General features: G+C 42.6%; 1 protein-coding gene across 10 annotated transcripts in view; it reads left to right on the top strand.

Annotated features, from left to right (window-relative positions):
- The window catches only part of PPP2R2B (protein phosphatase 2 regulatory subunit Bbeta), a 512,526-nt gene extending 495,839 nt beyond the window's left edge, over positions 1 to 16,687 (top strand). For all 10 annotated transcript variants that reach the window (XM_070465593.1, XM_070465592.1, XM_070465594.1 and 7 more), the window contains 3 exons: positions 426 to 595; positions 13,317 to 13,408; positions 15,962 to 16,687. In XM_070465593.1, the coding sequence (XP_070321694.1) occupies positions 426 to 595; positions 13,317 to 13,408; positions 15,962 to 16,241 (542 nt within the window). In that variant the 3' untranslated portion in view covers positions 16,242 to 16,687. The remainder of the gene's footprint in view (positions 1 to 425; positions 596 to 13,316; positions 13,409 to 15,961) is intronic.
- Positions 16,688 to 18,433: the final 1,746 nt, after the last annotated feature.

Genomic DNA, 18,433 nt, shown 5'->3' with positions numbered 1-18,433 from the left:
ACACTGGAGTGGGTTACCATTTCCTTCTCCAATGCATGAAAGTGAAGTCGCTCAGTCGTGTCTGACTCTTCGCAACCCCATGGACTGCAGCCTACCAGGCTCCTTTGTCCATGGGATTTTCTAGGCAAGAGTACTGAAGTGGGTTGCCATTGCCTTCTCCATCAGCAGCCATGGAAAATCGTGAAACAGAGCTTGTGCAAGCGGTCAGCTCTGTGAACGGGACAAGTCCCATGAGAAACATGATATAGAAACCAGGGACAGCTTGTTCTACTACCAGGGAGCTGATAGGTCTGCGAGCAATTTACAATCTGCCGATTCCAACCCTATGCCAAGTTAGATGGTTGGCTTTCTAGCTGGCCCAAACACGTTCACATCAGTTAATAAGGAGGTACTAAATTTGTTGTGTTTTGCTTTTTGTTCTGCAGTTTTTGAAGAGCCAGAAGATCCAAGCAACAGGTCATTTTTCTCTGAAATTATCTCTTCAATTTCGGATGTGAAGTTCAGCCACAGTGGGAGGTATATCATGACCAGAGACTATCTGACCGTCAAAGTCTGGGATCTCAACATGGAAAACCGCCCCATCGAGACTTACCAGGTACAGACCCCCACCCACCCACACGTACACTGGGCACTTGAGGGTTCCAAGGCAGGTCAGTGTAAGTTTGGATAGATCTAACCTAAAGGAAAGGTCAGGAACTACCCTGAGGCCCTAGGGATTACAGGCTGGGAAGAGGGAATGGATCTGGCATGAGAAGTTGGAGAAAAGTGCTGGTGAAATGGGTCAGAAACTGAGAGGCGTCCTGGAAGCCAGCTGGAGAAACTGTCTCAAGGAGGATGTCACCGACTGCTGAACGGTGTTGTTGAATCAAGAGAGGACTGAGAAAGGGCCACTGGATTTAGTGACGTGGAAATTATCAGGTACCTTAATGACAGAGGTGAAGTGGTAGGAATAAATGTCTGATTGGAGTGGGTTCAAGAGAGATCATAAATGGAGATTGTGAATGTAGTGAAATTTGGAGAGAGATTTTGTTTTGAAGAGGAACAGAGAAATAGGGTAGTAGCTGGAAGAGGATGCAGGATTGAGGAAGGCATCATAGCTTGTTTTAGGGTGATAGAAGCCAGTAAAGAGTGGGCTAACTGAAGCAGTCAGCTTCTCAAGGGAACATACTCCATTGCAGAATTAGATATAGATGAGATGGACAATTCATCCATCAAAAGAAAGAGAAAAGTAAAAACAGCTACAGATGCAGATTTGTAATGGGAACATATAGATGGTTTCTGCTTCTATTTTCCAGTCAAATAAGAAGCAAGATCATTAGCTGAGTGAGAAGGGAAAGTATAAAATATTCCTCTAAAAGAGCAAATTGACTAGGGCACTATGGTAGGGTTGCGAAGGGATCCACTTATTTATATATTTTAAGACAAATCTGGTGATTATATCTTTCTTCCCAGCCACATGAGCCTGCTTGGTACAGGTAAGGAAGGGCAGAAAGATTTACCAGTTTTACCAAGTAACTACAAGGGATGAAGGGAAAAGGGCAAGTTTGTTGAAGGTATTGATTAAAGGAGTGATGGGAATGAGGGGCCACTGAGTCTAAGGTAGGTAAGGAAGGAAATGAAGAACTGATAGAATCAAGACACTAAAGGACTTGAATTAAAATCTTAGGAGGCAGCAATAGAGTGATATTTATAAGACAAGCACAGTTACAGTGATGACAAGGCTCATAATATGACCACGAAAGCAAATGACAAAACTCACTGAAAATAATGAGGCTAAGTGAGAGTCCAGAGTGTTTGAATTCCTAAGAATGATGGCAGGAATGGTGATGGAAGAGAAATCGAGGGTCTAGAGTGGCTTCCAAGCATGAGGCAGAGGGACTATTGATGACTATAAGAAGGATGGGGAGCAGGAAGTAGTGTTTAATGGCATGAATGATGGTCCAGAGGAACACAGAGACCACTCACCTTGGCACATGAAGGCAGAAGTCCAGCTGCCACATGAGAGGCTGAGGACTTTGATGACTGACTGTGGTGCTGTAAAAGGTTTGGGGGCTAGAATTGCAGATGAGGTGGAGGTAGTCTGGTTAACCCCTGTGGTTCACATAGCATCCCCTGTGTGCTTGCAGTCTTACTCTCCCCTAACCCTTGCCCTCAGGCTCCTGCTAATGCTCCTGCTAACAGCCCAACCATTTGGTGTTACGTGCAGGAACTAGAAGCTAGGAGGGTGTTGTTGACAGAGGTGTGGCCTGCTGGAGAGCCTCAGCTAGAGAAGAGTGGATTAGGCTACACCGTGGGGGAGCAATTGGTACTTTTTATTATACCACGTTCATTACCAGGATCATAGTAAGTAAAGAATACTTGTGTAGAGATAGGTTTTAAGCATAACTAGTAAAGTAAGCATTAAAAACTGAACCATTAAAACTATGTTTTAATTATTCCCAAGTAAGCAAGTAAGCATTGGGGCTTCTCTATTAGCTCAGTTGGTAGAGAATCTGCCTGCAATGCAGGAGACCCCGGTTCAATTCCTGGGTCGGGAAGATCCACTGGACTGTATAGTCCATGGGATTGCAAAGAGTCTGACACGACTGAGCGACTTTCACTTCCAAGTAAGCATTACCCTGGAGATGAGCTTGCCTTTCTCAATGGGTCTGAAACTGATTTTTCTTCAAAAATGAAAGCTTCATTTTTGTGGCTGCTTTTTCAACAGGAGATTTCTCAGCTAATCTATGGTACTTTTATTTTAGACAAAGACTTAAACTATATTTAGCGAGTGGTAGGCTTAGAAGTCTTTGTAGAATACTAAGAAATAGAACCCATGTAGAGAAATTAAACAAATTTTTGCATTATTTTAGATGGTGTATTTGAAAGCAATCTAGTTAAGTTTATATACCATATCAAAGGTGATAATGAGTTTACCATTTCTGATATAGTGTATTAAGTGAGTGAGTGGAACATGATTAAAAGAGATTATAAGGTCAGCAGGCTCCACAAGTACATGATGTGAGAATCTCTGTATTGGGAGACTCAGCCTAGTGTCCAAGCTCATTGGAACAGAGTGAAGAAACAATATTTGGGCATCAACTAGGATGAGTCTTAAGGTAAGGCATCCATGTGAGTGTGCTGAGAGGGAGAAAGACTTGGCTGAGCAGGTTTCTATGATACAAGCTTCTCAGAGATGCTTCTTGTGTTTGTGTCTGTCTTTTTCTCTCCTCTGATGGTGAGAGTGGGTGTTCTCTGCCTAACGTTTCTTTATGTATGGAGCATACCTTGATAGTCTAGAATCTTCTCCTGTACATGTCCTCACCTGGAGGTAGTCAGGAGCTCCCCAAGGGTAGAGGCTGGAAGGAAAAAATAAGGGTTCAGACTAGGTTTTCCCTTTGAATCTTTCCTGACTTTTAAGGTCTGGAGAACCTCTGTGCTGGGAGACTCTATTGGTTTGTTTTTCTATTTCAGGGATTGATAAACTGTTCCTGTAAAAGATTGTCTTTTAAGTCATAGAGTTCTTGGTGAGGTGATTTCCTGCAATAAGGGGCCCACAATTTCAAAGTGCAGATGCTTTGTTTGATACTTCTCACTCACCTGTAGGTTTCTACAAGACAAATGGTCAGGGGACAGGCTGAGCAGGACCTTAAATGGCACACCACTGCTCAATTTACAACCCTTAATGCTCTGCTTCCCTTTAATCCTAATTATTCAAGGCACTATTTGGTATTTCCCCTACCAAAAACAAATTTGGGGTGCTTACAGTAAAATAAAATAATATTCTAGTCCCCTCTTATAATTTTATAATTCCTTGATCATTGCAGAACTCTGAGAAGCCTGTATTGTAGAAGCCTGCTTAACCAAGTGCTCAGAACACTCATGGGTATGCCTTACCTTAAAAGTGCTCTGTACAGCTGGTAGGAATGTAAACTATTACAGCCACTGTGGAGAACAGTATGGAGGTTCATTAAGAAACTAAAAAGAGAGTTACCATGTGACTGAACAATCCCACTCCTGGGCATATATCTGGAGAAAATCATAACTTGAAAAAATACATGCACCCCCACATAGAACTACTTACAATAGCTAAGACATAGAGGCAGCCTAAATATCCATCACCTCTTGTTGATGAATAGATAAGAAAAATGTGGTGTCTGTGTGTATATACACACACACACCATACATATATATGCACAGGAATATTACTCAGCCATTTACAGCAACATGGATGTTCCTAATATTATCATACTAAGTAAAGTAAGCCAGAGAAAGGCAAGTATCATACGTTATCACTTATATGGGGATTTTTAAAAAAATGAAATAATGTATATGCAAAATAGCAATAGTCCCACAGACGTACAAAACAAATTTATGGTTACCAAATGGGGAAAGGGGAGATAAATTTGGAGTCTGGGATTAACATAAACACACTATACTATATATTTTATATAGTATATATATAGTATATATTTTATATATATATATATATATAAAATAGATAATCAAGAAGATCCTACTGAATAGCACAGGAAACTGTATTCAATATTATATAATAACCTATATAGGAAAAGAATCTGAAAAACAATGCATAATGTGTGTGTATAACTGAGTCACTGTGCTGTACACCTGAAACTAACACAACATTGTAAATCAACTATAATATATAGTCAAAATTAAATTTTAAAAAAATTGTAAGGACTGGTCTTGCGGGAAGGAACCCTGTCATCAATTACTAGCACCTCCCCTGAGCAGGGAGATACACAAGTGATAGGTCTGTCAGTTGCTCTCAAGCATGTTTCCAGGAATAAGAAGCTGTAGCCTTAAGTATGAATATAATGAACTATTTTCACATTTTCCTATAGAACAGGGGTTGACAAACTGTGGGCCAAATCCAGCCCTGCATCTGTTTTTTGAAAAGCAGTTTTATTGAAACAGCACACCTGGTCATTTACCTATTGTCTACTGTTGCCTGCAGGCTACAAGGGCAGAATCAGGTCATTGTGACAGAGACTATATAGCTCACAAAGCCTAAAATATTTATTGTCTGACCCTTTACAGTAAAAGTTTGCCAACCCCTAAAATAGAAGGACAAACCAAGAGAGTCTAATCTCGCCAGCCCTAGAGTGGTCTATACAGCAGCAGGCTCCACAAGTATATGAAGTGAGAACCTTTGTGTGGGAGACAGCCTAGTGTTAAGAGGGCCATACCCAAGCTCACAGGAACAGAGCCAAAAAACAATATTTGGAACTTGAAGAGAAGCATCTAATACGACAGGCTTTAAGTTCCCTCTTACTCTGCTCTCTAGATGCTTCTTGTGTCTGAGTCTTACCTTTTCCTCTCCTCTGATGGTGAAGGATGGTGAATAGTCAATGTTCTTTGCCAAAGATTTCTTTTTATGACAGAATATACATATGCAGCATACCTTCATACTTAATGATCTCCTGTAGACGTCCTCACCTGGAATTAGTCGGGAGATCCCAGAATGTAGATGCTTGGAGGAAAAAATCAAGGCTCAGACTGTGCTGTTCCTTCCTTAGTCATAGAGTTCTTGGTGAGGTGGTTCCTGCAGTAACAGGCCCACACTTCCACTCACCTGTAGTGTTTCTGTAAAAAAAATTTAAAAAGCCAAAGAGGAATGTTTCACAAAGAAGGGCACAGGCTAAGCCAGACCTTAAAAGGCACACAGCTGCCCAATTTATAACCTTACTGCTCTGCATCCTTCAATCCTAATTATCTTTGGGGCAGTATTTGGTTCTCCCCCTACCAAAATCAGATATTTTGGGTGCTTATATTAAAATAAAATATATTCTATTCCCCTCTTATAATTTTATAATTCCTTGATCATTGCAGAACTCTTGAGAAGCCTGCTTAACCAAGTATTTCTCCCTGCTCAGAACACTAGTTAACGTATGCCTTTGCTATAGAAGTGCTCCGAACAGTTGGTGGGAATGCAAACGAGTCCAGCCACTGTGGTGAGCAGTATGGAAATTCCTTAAAAATATGAAAAGATAGTTACCATATAACCCTGCAATCCCACTCCTGGGCATACATCTGGAGAAAATCATAATTTGAAAAAACACATGCACCCCACGGTTCCTAGCACTGTTTACAATAGACAAGACATGAAAGCAAATTAAATGTCCATCATCAGTCACTGATGAAGGATAAAGAACATGTGGTGTATGTATATGTGTGTGTATATATGTGCGTGTGTATATACACACACAATGGAATATTACTCCAGCCACTTGCAGTATGTTTAGACATAGAGAATGAAATAAGCCAGAGAAAGACTAATATGATAACACTTTTAACAAGGATTCAAAAAAATGATATAAATGAACTTATATACAAAAGAGAAATAGACCCACAGACATAGAAAACAAATTTATGGTTACCAAATGAGAAAGGGAGGGGATAAATTTGGAGTTTTCATTTAACATATACACACTGCTATATATATTTAATAACCAAGAAGTTCCTACTGAATAGCACAGGGGACTATATTCAATATTATATAATAACCTATATGGAAAAAGAATCTGAAAAAGATATATGTATATATGTCACCGAATCACTCTGCTGTACACCTGAAACTAACAGAGCATTGTAAACCAACTATAAAATAAACATTTTGTTTTATAAATTTTATACTCCAAAATAAAATAAAAATTAAATGAAAGTGAAAAAGATTATTAGGACTGCTCCAGTGTGTAGGAATTCTGTCATTAACTACTAGCACCTTCCCTGAGCAGGGAGACATACAGGTGATACTCCTAGGTCTCTTCATACATCCCCATCAGCTGATCTCAAGCATGTTTCTAGGAATACGAAGCTGTAGCCTTAAGCATGATGACCTAGTTTCATCTTTTTCTATGAACAGGGGTTGACAAACTGTGACCTGTGGGCCAAATCCAGCCCCCTATATTTTATAAAAGCAGTTTCATTGAATCAGCCACACCTGATCATTTAACTGTTGTCTGTAACTGCCAACAATGGCAGAGTTGGGTCACTGTGACATTGTGGCTCACAGATCCTAAAATATTTATTGTCTGACCTTTCACAGGAAAAGTTTGTCAACCCCTCAAGTAGAACAAACCAATAGAGTCTAATCTTGCCAGGCCTACAGTGGTCTATCAGTTATACAATGGCAGGTTCCACAAGTACGTGATGTGAGCACATCTGTGTTGTGAGACTTCAGCCTAGTGTCAAGGGGGCCATACCCAAGCTCATAGGAACAGAGCATAGAAACAGTATTTGAAACATGAAGAGAGAAGCATCTAATAGGATGAGTCTTAAGTTCTTTCTTACTCTGCTCTCTAGATGCTTCTTGTGTCTGTCTTACCTTTTTCTCTTCTCTGATGGTGAATGGTCAATGTTCTCTGCCTAAGATTTCTCTTTACGACAGAAGATACATATATAGGGCTTCCCTTGTGGCTCAGTTGGTAAAGAATCCGCCTGCAATGCAGGATCCCTGGGTTGGGAAGATCCCCTGGAGAAGGGAAAGGCTACCCACTCCAATATCCTCTCCTGGAGAATTCCTTGGATTATACAGTCCATGGGGTTGCAGAGTCAGACCTGAGTGACTTTCACTTTCTTATATATATATATATATATATATATATATATATATATATATATATGTATATATGTATGTATGTATGTATGTATGTATGAATGATATGCAGCATACCTTCATAGTTACTGATCTTCTCCTGTAGATATCCTTACCTGGAGTTGCCAGAAGCTCCCCGGAATATAGATGCTGAGAAGAGAAAATAAGGGCTCAGACTAGGTTCTCTCCTTGAATCCTTCCTGACTTTTAGTTACAGAGTTCTTGGTAATGTGGTTCCTCCACTAAGGGGCCCACACTTCCAAAGCACACAAGTTTTGATATTTATCACTCACCTGTGGTGTTTCTGTAAGACAAAATTCCAGGTGAATGGAATTTTGAAAGAAATATTGGTATAAAGAAAAAGATTGGTGTGTATATAGACACACCATATAAAGAAAAATTGGTGTGTATATATACATGTGGTGGTGGTTTAGTCACTTAAGTCGTGTCCGACTCTTACAACACCATAGACTATAGCCCACTAGGCTTCTCTGTCCGTGGGATTTCCCAGGAAAGAATACTAGAGTGAGCTGCCATTTCCTTCTCCAGAGTATCTTCCCTATTCAGGGATCAAACCCACAGACCTGAGTCCCCTGCATTGGCAGGTAGATTCATATACATATTCAGCCAAAAGAAGAATGAAATAATGCCATTTGCAATGACATGAATGGTCCTAGAGATTATCATACTAAGTGAAATAAGTCAGAGAAAGATAAATATGATATCACTTACATGTGGACTCTACGAAAAAATAATACAAATAAATGTATATATGAATCAGAAAGAGACACACAGACATAGAAAACAAATTTATAGTTACCAAAGGGGAAAAGGCAGGGGGGATAAATTAGGAGTTTGGGATTGACATTTTTACACTACTCTATATAGAAGATAAAAGATGCAACCAACAAAGTCCTACTGTATAGCACAGGGAACTATCCTCAATATTTTATATAATGACCTATAAGGGAAAACAATCTGAATAAAAATATATATGTATTTATAACTAAATCACTCTGCTATACACCTGAAATTAGCACAACACTGTAACTCAACTAAAACTTCAATTAAAAGATGGTACTCAAAAAAATAAATAAAAGTTTGAAGAAATATTGAAGAAAAAAAAAAGTGCCCCATAACAGATAAAAGGAAGGAGTAGGGAGAGAGAAGATTTAAAAGAGGATCCATTTTGCTCATCTTTTTCCTCCAAAAGGTAGGAGATCTGGAGTATGAGGATAACAAATGTGGCCTCCTTTGCCTACTGGATTAATTCCAGTTTGCCATTCTTCCCCTTCAGAAGCCCACTCCACTTCCTTGTCTCCCTCTGTTACACAGATCTTGGAAGCAAGTCAATGATAAAGTCAAGAAAAGGTAAGAATTAGGCTTGCTTTCTAGAAAAGAGATCAATTCTTGAGGTCAGTATCTTCCACCATCAGAAGAAAAGTACGACCCCCCAGTGGATGTCCTTACTTCCACCATCCCTTTCTTTCAAGGAAATGGTCTGTGCTGATTGGGAAGAAGGGAAATTATAGTCAAGACTTATAGTCAAGGGTTAGGCAAACTATGACCCAGAAGCCAATCCTGTTGCCACCTGTATTTGTAAATAAAGTTTTATTGGAACACAACTCTTAACTCATTTATGTATTATCGCTACTTTTGCATTACAAAGGTACACTTGGACAGTTTTAAGTGAGGCTACATGACTCACAAAGTATAAATATTTATAGTTTGGCCCTTTTTAGAAAAAGTTTGTGAAGATCTAGCATCAGCCCTCTCTTTGTCCTGGGACTCTTCTGCTTTAAAGATTCTTCACAATAACTAGAGAACTTTAACAAGCAGAAATGGCCCTACAAACAAAATGGCCTTCCCTATCAGATCTGAGCCACTCCTAATATGCACAAGAGGTGGTAGAAGAGGAAGGGAGGACAGTGAGTGGAGGGGAAGGGAAGACAGTGAGTTAATTTATAGCAGAATTCCGAAGCTTAGGACACAAGCCTCGCTCTTATTCTCCCCATCTAACAAAGCCATATGCCCAGCTGCCAATGGATTCACTTGTCACCATAACCCTGAAGCAGATACCCTGAAAAAGGCCCAGAGCTATTTGGGAACATGAGCATAAAGGTGAAGGAAATTAATTTGCAGAGTTAGAAATCCTTACCCTGTCCAAATAACTCAAGAGAGCTTTTCAAATACCCCAGACATCTAATGGAATGTGGAATGAATCTGACCTCATTCCTGTGCCCAGGGCTGAGCACACAGCTGAGACTCTGAGCTCAAAATCTGACAGAACCCTGGGGCAAGGGAGGAAAGGGGCCCAGGCTACAGAAAAAGAGATCATGAACCATCACTCTTCATCTAAACCAAGTCAAACTGTGCTTTCCATAACACCTCTCTGCCTTCACCCAATTCTGTCTGCCTCTTGGCCTCACTTCAGTGCATCATCACAGCTGTCTAGGACTGAGACTCTATGTAAGGCGAGGCCAATGAGGCAGAGCGAGTGGGAGGCAGATTGCTAGAGCTGGCAGGAGCAGGTGCTCCAGAACCTAGATCCCTGTTCATTTCCCATTCTGTCATTTCCTTTGCTGTGTGATCTTGGACACATGATGTCATACCCTGCAGTTCATGCTCCATTAAAGTGAAGAGAATGACAGTACCTACAACCTAAGATGCTATTAGAGATGAGATGAGATCTTATGGATAAAGAGCCCGGCTAATAATAACAAGCTGGCATATTATGTATGCCTAATGTCATTACCACTCCCCACAACGGATCTCAGGAAGAACTGAAAATGGCACCCAGATTACTATGCTCCAAGCCTCAATCATCTGCCTGCTTGCCATCTTCACCTGAGTTGCTGAATGCAGCTGGAGAGAAACACCTAACCATGCTGACCAGACTCATTTAAAATTCACATCTGGGTGGCTAACAAACATGTGAAAAAATGCTCAACATCACTCATTATCAGAGAAATGCAAATCAAAACCACAATGAGGTACCTACCATCTCACACCAGTCAGAATGGCTGCTGTCAAAATGTCTAGAAACAATAAATGCTGGAGAGGGTGTGGAGAAAAAGGAACCCTCTTACACTGTTGGTGGGAATGCAAACTAGTACAGCCACTATGGAGAACAGTGTGGCGATTCCTTAAAAAACCGGAAATAGAACTGCCATACGACCCAATCCCACTGCTGGGCATACACACCAAGGAAACCAGAATTGAAAGAGACACGTGTAGCCCAATGTTCATCGCAGCGCTGTTTATAACAGCCAGGACATGGAAGCAACCAAGATGTCCATCAGCAGAAGAATTGATAAGAAAGCTGTGGTACATATACACAATGGAATATTACTCAGCTATTAAAAAGAATGCATTTCAATAAGCTCTAATGAGGTGGATGAAACTGGAGCCTATTATACAGAGCAAAGTAAGTCAGAAAGAAAAACACCAATACAGTATATTAATGCATATATATGCAATTTAGAAAGATGGTGGCGATGACCCTATATGTGAGACAGCAAAAGAGACACAGATGTAAAGAACAGACTTTTGAACTCTGTGGGAGAAGGTGAGGGTGGCGTGATTTGAGAGAATAGCATTGAAATGTATATTATCAAGTGTGAAACAGATCGCCAGTCCGGGTTTGATGCATGAGACCGGGTGCTCAGGGCTGGTGCACTGGGATGACCCAGAGGGATGGGATGGGGAGAGAGGTGGGAGGGGGGTTCAGGATGGGGACACATGTACACCCATGGCTGATCCATGCGAATGTATGGCAAAACCACCACAATATTGTAAAGTAATTAGCCTCCAATTTAAATAAATAAATAAATAAAATTCACATCTGGGGACTTCCCTACTGGTCCAGCAGCTATGATTTTGCACTCCCAATGCAGTAGGCTGGGGTTCAATCCCTGGTCAGGGAACTAGATCATGCCACAGCTAAGAGTCTGCATGCCCCAACTAAAGATCCCCGAGTGCCACAGCAGAGGTTGGCATAGATAAATAAATAAAATATTTTAAAAAATAAATTCACATTCAACAACTTCAAGCAGCCCTCAGTGCCCTCCAGGAACCAAGCACTGTTGCCAACCACCTCCCCGCCCCGGCCTTTTTCACTCTCAGCTGATAACCTTGCTTCTTATTTCACTGAAAAATGGAACCAGGAGAGGATTGCCACGCAGCCCAGGGCTGCGGTGTGCACAGCAGCGTCTGCCGAGTGTTCTCCGCTTGCACAGACATCGCCAAATTATCCAACCCCAGAGCGAACATGGCCACTCCATCCTTCCGCCTGCTCACAAGCACAATCCAGGAGCCACTTCTGACTCCGGTTTTCCTCTCCACACTTGACAGCAGCTCCATTTGCAAGTCCTATCAACTGTCCTTCCAAACTCATCAAGACTCTGCCCACCTCCCAGCACTGCTCACCGTGGCCCTGCAGGCTTACCCTCTGTCACAATACAACAGGCGCAGCAGCCTTCCCGTGACGTCTGCTCACATCACCCAGAGTAAGGGGCCTGTGGGCACTGGTTGGCACACGCGGAGGCCCCCCACTCTGCTCCTTGCCACCCTCCACCCCACTGCCTCCAGGACTCCTGCCTCTGGGCCATTACATTCGCTCTTCTCAATGCTTAGTAGCTCAGTGGTAAAGAGACTGCCTGCAGTGCGGGAGACCCGGGTTCGATCCTTGGGTCGGGAAGATCCCCTGGAGAAGGACATGGCAACCCACTCCAGTATTCCTGCCTGGAGAATTCCAGGGACAGGGGAGCCCGGCAGGCTACAGTCCGTGGGGCCACAAAGGATTGGACACGACTGGGTGACTAACACTTTCCTTTACGCTTGGAAAGCCTTTCCCCGGACACCACTGAGATGCACTCTTTCCCTCCAGGTTCCTGCTCCAGTGTCTCCTTCTCAGGTGAACTTGACCACTCGCCCTGTATAAATAACCCCCAGGGCTCCCACTACCCTTTTTTCCACTTTCTTTTTGTCCTCATTTTGTCACCATCTAAAATATCTTATACTTGTTGTCACACAGCAGAAACACAACACTGTAAAGCAATTCTACTCCAGTTAACAAATAAAATTTTAAAATCCAAAACAAAAATTACCTTATGTACTTCCTTGGCTGCACAGTCTCTTCCCCAGCACTGGGAGGAAAGCACCCCAAGGGTATTCTGTTCATGGCTCTACCCCAAAAACAGAGCCGGCATTCAACAAATACTCATTGAGTGAAAGGCTGAATGAATGGTGTCGTCTAAATGGGCTAAGAGACTTCCCTGGTGGTCCAGTGGTGAAGACTCTGCACTTCCACTGCAGGGAGCATGGGTTCGATCCCTAGTTGGAAAACTAAGATCTCGCATGCCACGCTGCATGGCAGAAAATAAATTAATTTTTTAAAAAGATACTGACCAAAAGCAAATAATAAATAGGCTTAGAAAATGGGAATCCCCTGCTTACTGGGCTCTGTTCTATGCCACCATCTGTGTAAGCGAGTTTGTTTAATCCACATGTGCCATGGAAACAGCTCACCAAACCATCTTAAAGTCCCAAGGCTGAGAAGGGCCATGCCTGGGCTAAGAGCCAGAACTATCTGATTCAAGCCACATTTGCACTGGAAGAATGAACGGCTCCCATCCAAAGAGGAGCTTCTCACAGAGGAATCGTTTTTTTAAATGTTAATAACTAACACCCTCTTAATGTGTTTTCCCTGCCCCTCCAGGTTCACGACTACCTCCGCAGCAAGCTGTGCTCCCTCTATGAAAATGACTGCATTTTTGATAAATTTGAGTGTGTGTGGAATGGGTCAGACAGGTAAGAAAGGTCTGGTGGCTGGGAACCTTCCATGGGGTCCGTCTCCTTGCACCCACCCTGGGCCATGTGTCCTAAAGGGGTGCAACCAAAGAGCCATCAGAATCGGCCCTGAGGCCTGGCAGGGCTGCACCATGCAGCCCACCGGGTGACCTCGAGGTCAGGTCTGGAAAGGAACAGAGGGTGGGTGAGACCCTGGACTCCTCTTTCAGAACTGGCTCAGGTGACCCGTTAGCCTAACAAAAATCCTACCTTATACAGGCAAGACCCACCCAGAGCTGGGTCCATATGCCTAAAATGAAGCTCCCCTGGCAAATTTCGAGGATGAACCATTCCAGTGACTGTAAAGTGTGCTGTCTAGATGGGAAATTATCCCTCGAGGCTACCAGTAGAGACTGGCCTAAGGCCTGGTGGTCATGAACTGAATTCTCATCAGCCTCATTTATCCTGTGCCCTCAAAGGGATTTATGACTATTTGAGGCCTTTGATTTCAACAGTACTTCCTAGTACCTCCCTGCAGTTTCTTTTTGGCTTGACAAATAGATGCTGCTGTGATTTCCGGGAGAAGCCAGCATAGGCTACAAGGGAGGAAGGCAGCACCAGCAGTCATACTGAAAAGCAGGGAAATTCTATCACTGCAAAGCATTCAGAGAGGCGAGCTTCTAGTGAGCACAGACTACCTCTCTGACCCCTGTTGGGTTTTTTGGAGCCAGTGATCCAAAACCAGCCTTCCACTCAGCAGGCCTAGGAGGAGTCACCACATGGTAGACGACCCAGATCACACCACCCAGTTGGTGGAGGGCAGAAGGCCAAGAGCAAAGCAACTGTTACTTAGTTGAACAAAGGCCTTCAGGGGAAAAGTAGTTATCCCTGCCCTGTTATTTTGTTTATTTTCATTTCCATTGGTCATTTATTCATTGTTCATTATGAATAGATTTTTTAAAATATTTGTGGTTATTATTGTTCAAGTTTCCCTTCTATCTGAACCAAGATTCAAAACCTATACTTACTCTAGGTACTTTTACACACATCGTGATTTTTTAATCCTGACCACAATCCATCAAGATTGCTTTCACTGTCCCCATTTTAGAGCTGAGGAAACTGAGGCTCAGCCAGATACTAGTTCAGGAGCTTGGGCAGATCACTGTAAGTAGTAGAGACAAGAGGAAGAATTTAAATCCTAAAATGAACATTCTTTCCACCACATTACAGTTTCTTTCCATAACCGAGAAAATGTTATTCTTGGTCCAGATAAGGTTGAGATTACTTTTTTTTTTCCCCAAAAAAGACTTTCTCTTACTGTTTAAAAACAAGTCGGGTGGTGGTAATAGAAGCAGAGGTCAGTGCGTGGGAAGCAGTAAGGCCAAGTGGCTTAATGCTTGTGCCCCGGAGTCTGGCAGATGTGGGCTGGAGGCCCAACTTGGCTACTTACTGGCTGTGTGACACCATACACACACTCACTTTTCCTCCTGTGTAAATCCTTTAACATGGAATGATGGAAAAGGAAGTGAGGGTAGGGGTAAAGCACTCAGCACCCCTCGTGATGAGATAATAATTGCTCACCCTATCATAGATACACACATTTCATGCCATCAGTTTCCCAGGCCAGGGTAACAAAATCTAGCCCTTGATTAATTTCCGGGACAACTAACAAATACCCCAAAACTCAGCCCCCTGGCCGTGGCTCACTCTTGTCGGTTTTCCTTCACCTTCCTCTAACCCAAGACAACGAGATGTGGCGTTCTCCCATCCTAACCAGCCAGTCAGAGCCTCACCCACAAATGAGGCCAAGCCCACCTCTCCAGGGGTCAGCCATAAGAGGGTGCTGCTCGAGGGACATTATGTTTCCCTTGGCCTGTCACCTGTCAAAACTGCCACCATTAAGTAGAGTTGGTCCGTGGCTTCTGGGAGGCTCTTGGCACGCCCTGCTCTCATCATCAATGGGAGATTCTCCTAGGAATGGATAGTTCTTGTAAGAGGGTAGGAAACCATCTGTCAGTCCACTACAAAGGCTTATTTCCTCATCCTACATCCTTTTAAAAATTCTGATTTTTGTTTACTCCTTCCCAAGACTATGATGAGATCCATGTTTTAGATAAGTTTTCAGAAAAGGCAGAATGTCGATCTAGTTCGTAGCAGGAAGAGGACACGATGTCAGCATCCCTCGGTACTGATGTGAGAAAGCCTTATCAGTCGGGCAGCACAGTCCCTCCTACCACCGCCGTGCTCTAAATGAACATGATACAAGGACAGCTGCTTTCTGTGTTCCTACTCTCATGACTTGACTGCAGCCTCAGAATCCTGATGTGAAGGAGGTGGGCTGGGATCATTAAAACCACTAGACTGACTTATGGAACGAAATAACCTAAAGGAATCTATTGATAAATAACAAGGAGAGCTATCATCACCCTTCACCCAGCCCGAGAGCTTGTTTTCCTTAGTGCTTCTAAAGTCAACAGTCACACTACAAATCCTGTTGCGGTTTTTGGTCTCTTAGCTGTAGAAAGTCTATGTCCATGGCACTCAGTCACTCCCTGTTTCCTCTCTGCCTTGCAGTGTCATCATGACAGGCTCCTACAACAACTTCTTCAGGATGTTTGACCGAAACACCAAACGCGATGTTACCCTTGAGGCCTCGAGGGAAAACAGCAAACCCCGAGCTATCCTAAAACCACGCAAAGTGTGCGTGGGGGGCAAGCGGAGAAAAGATGAGATCAGTGTCGACAGTCTGGACTTTAGCAAAAAGATCTTGCATACAGCTTGGCATCCTTCAGAAAATATTATAGCAGTGGCGGCTACAAATAACCTATATATATTCCAGGACAAGGTTAACTAGGAGGACAAGTTATTACTTAATAATCTCACATACTGAATACTAGTCAAACACGTTTTTAAATGTTTCTTTGGGTGTTCATTTGATGCATCGACTTTTAATTTCCCTCTGCAGGAGACAATTGGAATAGAAGTCCATGGAGTCCAACCTTCCCACATCCCCAGTTCTAAGAAACTTTTGTCAAACCCAGTAGGTTCTGGGACACTTCTGTTTAGAATCGAGAGCTGCCAGCTAACAGTAATTCTTCCATAGTTGACTTGAATTTCTGATGCTTTTATTGCCCCGTTTTCTCTGGTGGGTCCAGTGTTTTGTTTCTAGGTGTCTGCTGAGATAAAATGAGGTTGTCTGTAGTATTTAAAGAGAAAAGAGATAAGTTTTTTTTAATTAAGCAATTCCATTTGATTGAAAAAAATTCAATGAAAAATAAACACTGTTTACTCTTAGAGAAATTCTCCTTGTTTTGTGACAAATCAGAACCAGTCAGCACCCCCCTGTCCCTACAGCACTTCTTTTTTTTTTTCCCCCATTTTCTTTTTCATGATTTCACTTGAGCCAGAGATTTATTTCACAAGGCTGCAAAGAGGATGCAGAATGGGAAGGGGAAAGGACCACATCAACAGTGCTATATTCTTTTTTTGTAAGCGCCATAGAAACAGCCTGAGAATTTGGCCAGGAAGCCCCATGAATGCTTCAGGGGACATCAAGAGAACACTTTGCTTCTCAGAGTTAGCTTGGCAGGGCCCTGTGGGGCCACATTCCATCTGTCGCTTTGTTACTCTTGCTTTTTGTCATTTTAAATGGCTCCATATAATCCTCTACTTACACGTTCCTTGGCTTTTTCCCTTCACCCTTTTCCAGCTTATTTATTCCCTTGACTTCTAAAGGCCGAGTCCTTGTTTATGATCTGGCTTCTAAATGCAGCAGTAAGCTGAGGGCTGGGGCACCTCCCTGAGAAAATGTATCTCCCAAAGCAGCCCCCGCCCCCTTCCCTGGGTTTTGTAACCCAAAGTAACACTCCATCTATCTCCACTACAGTGAGAACAAAAACAGCCAATGGAAAACGCTGCTCTGTAAAGGCTATTCAAGTGCTTCTGACCCACCATAAGTTTTACCATCCAGAAAAACAGACCAGAGGGCTCTCCTGCAGAAATGGAATATGGGGGAATCAAGAAGCTTTGACATCAAAGTGAAGTCTGCTTGAAACTGTAGAGGCTGGTTCATCCCCCCTCCTCCCGCCCCCTGCCCTTGAGGATTCAGACATGTAACTTCCAGAAGTTTCTCTGTGACGCACCTCTGGAAAGGAGACGAAGTAAATTCAAAAGATGGAGAAATTTGAAACGGAGGCTCAAGGAGGAAGTGGGTGGTTCTTCAGGCCGGGCCTGGGCTCCGAGTCCCCATTCCTGTCACCATGACTCATCTCCCCGGGCTTGCATTTAGTGACTAGGAAATGGCTTGAGATGAGGATTTTCCTTTTAAAGAGAAATTTTCTTTCGCTTTGTATATTTATTAGAAGTCCCAACTTTCAAGTGTAATTTGTTTTGGAAGAGAGAAAAATAGTGAAAGAATCATCTTTCAATGCTAAGCTATTACCTACTTAATAACAGCTTTTTGGCAAGGAAATCTACTTAAGCGAACAATTTTGTAAGATGCAGCTCAATTTCAGAAACGTTAAAATATGAAAAAGTACATCTCAAAACTGAGAGAGCATGTGGAGGAAGACGTGCTTTTTTTCCTCTGTGTTTATCTTTCCTGCAATAAAAGTCCTGGTGGAAACTCTCTGGGTAGGATTCCTGGCCTGATGGGGACCAGGTTCTTGGAGGAGACCCAAGAAAGCCACAGAAACTTCTCCAACTCACAGAGAATCATGGTAGCAGGACAGACAGAAGGTCCAGCAGGCTCCTGTCCTGAGCTGACCATCAACTTCCTCACGGCCTTTTCTCTGCTTCCTTGAGACTCAGCCCCTCTATCTGTACCAGCTGACAGGATGAATCATTGTTCCTCAAAATTTAGCATCGACCTGCCTTTATACTGTTACTCATTTCACACTTAAGTCACCTTTTCTAAAAGCAAGACATAGCCTCCTTCCAACAAAGAATGTTCATGAAATGTCAGCTTTAATGTTTTGTTCTAACACTAAAAGAATCACATAACCATTAATGAAACAAACATGTACCCATTCACCAACTACAGGCAAC

Source organism: Odocoileus virginianus, chromosome 3 (genome assembly GCF_023699985.2).
Source record: "Odocoileus virginianus isolate 20LAN1187 ecotype Illinois chromosome 3, Ovbor_1.2, whole genome shotgun sequence".
NCBI lineage: Eukaryota > Metazoa > Chordata > Mammalia > Artiodactyla > Cervidae > Odocoileus > Odocoileus virginianus.
The sequence above is the reverse complement of the archived record's forward strand: the minus strand, read 5'-3'. Positions and strand labels throughout refer to the sequence as shown.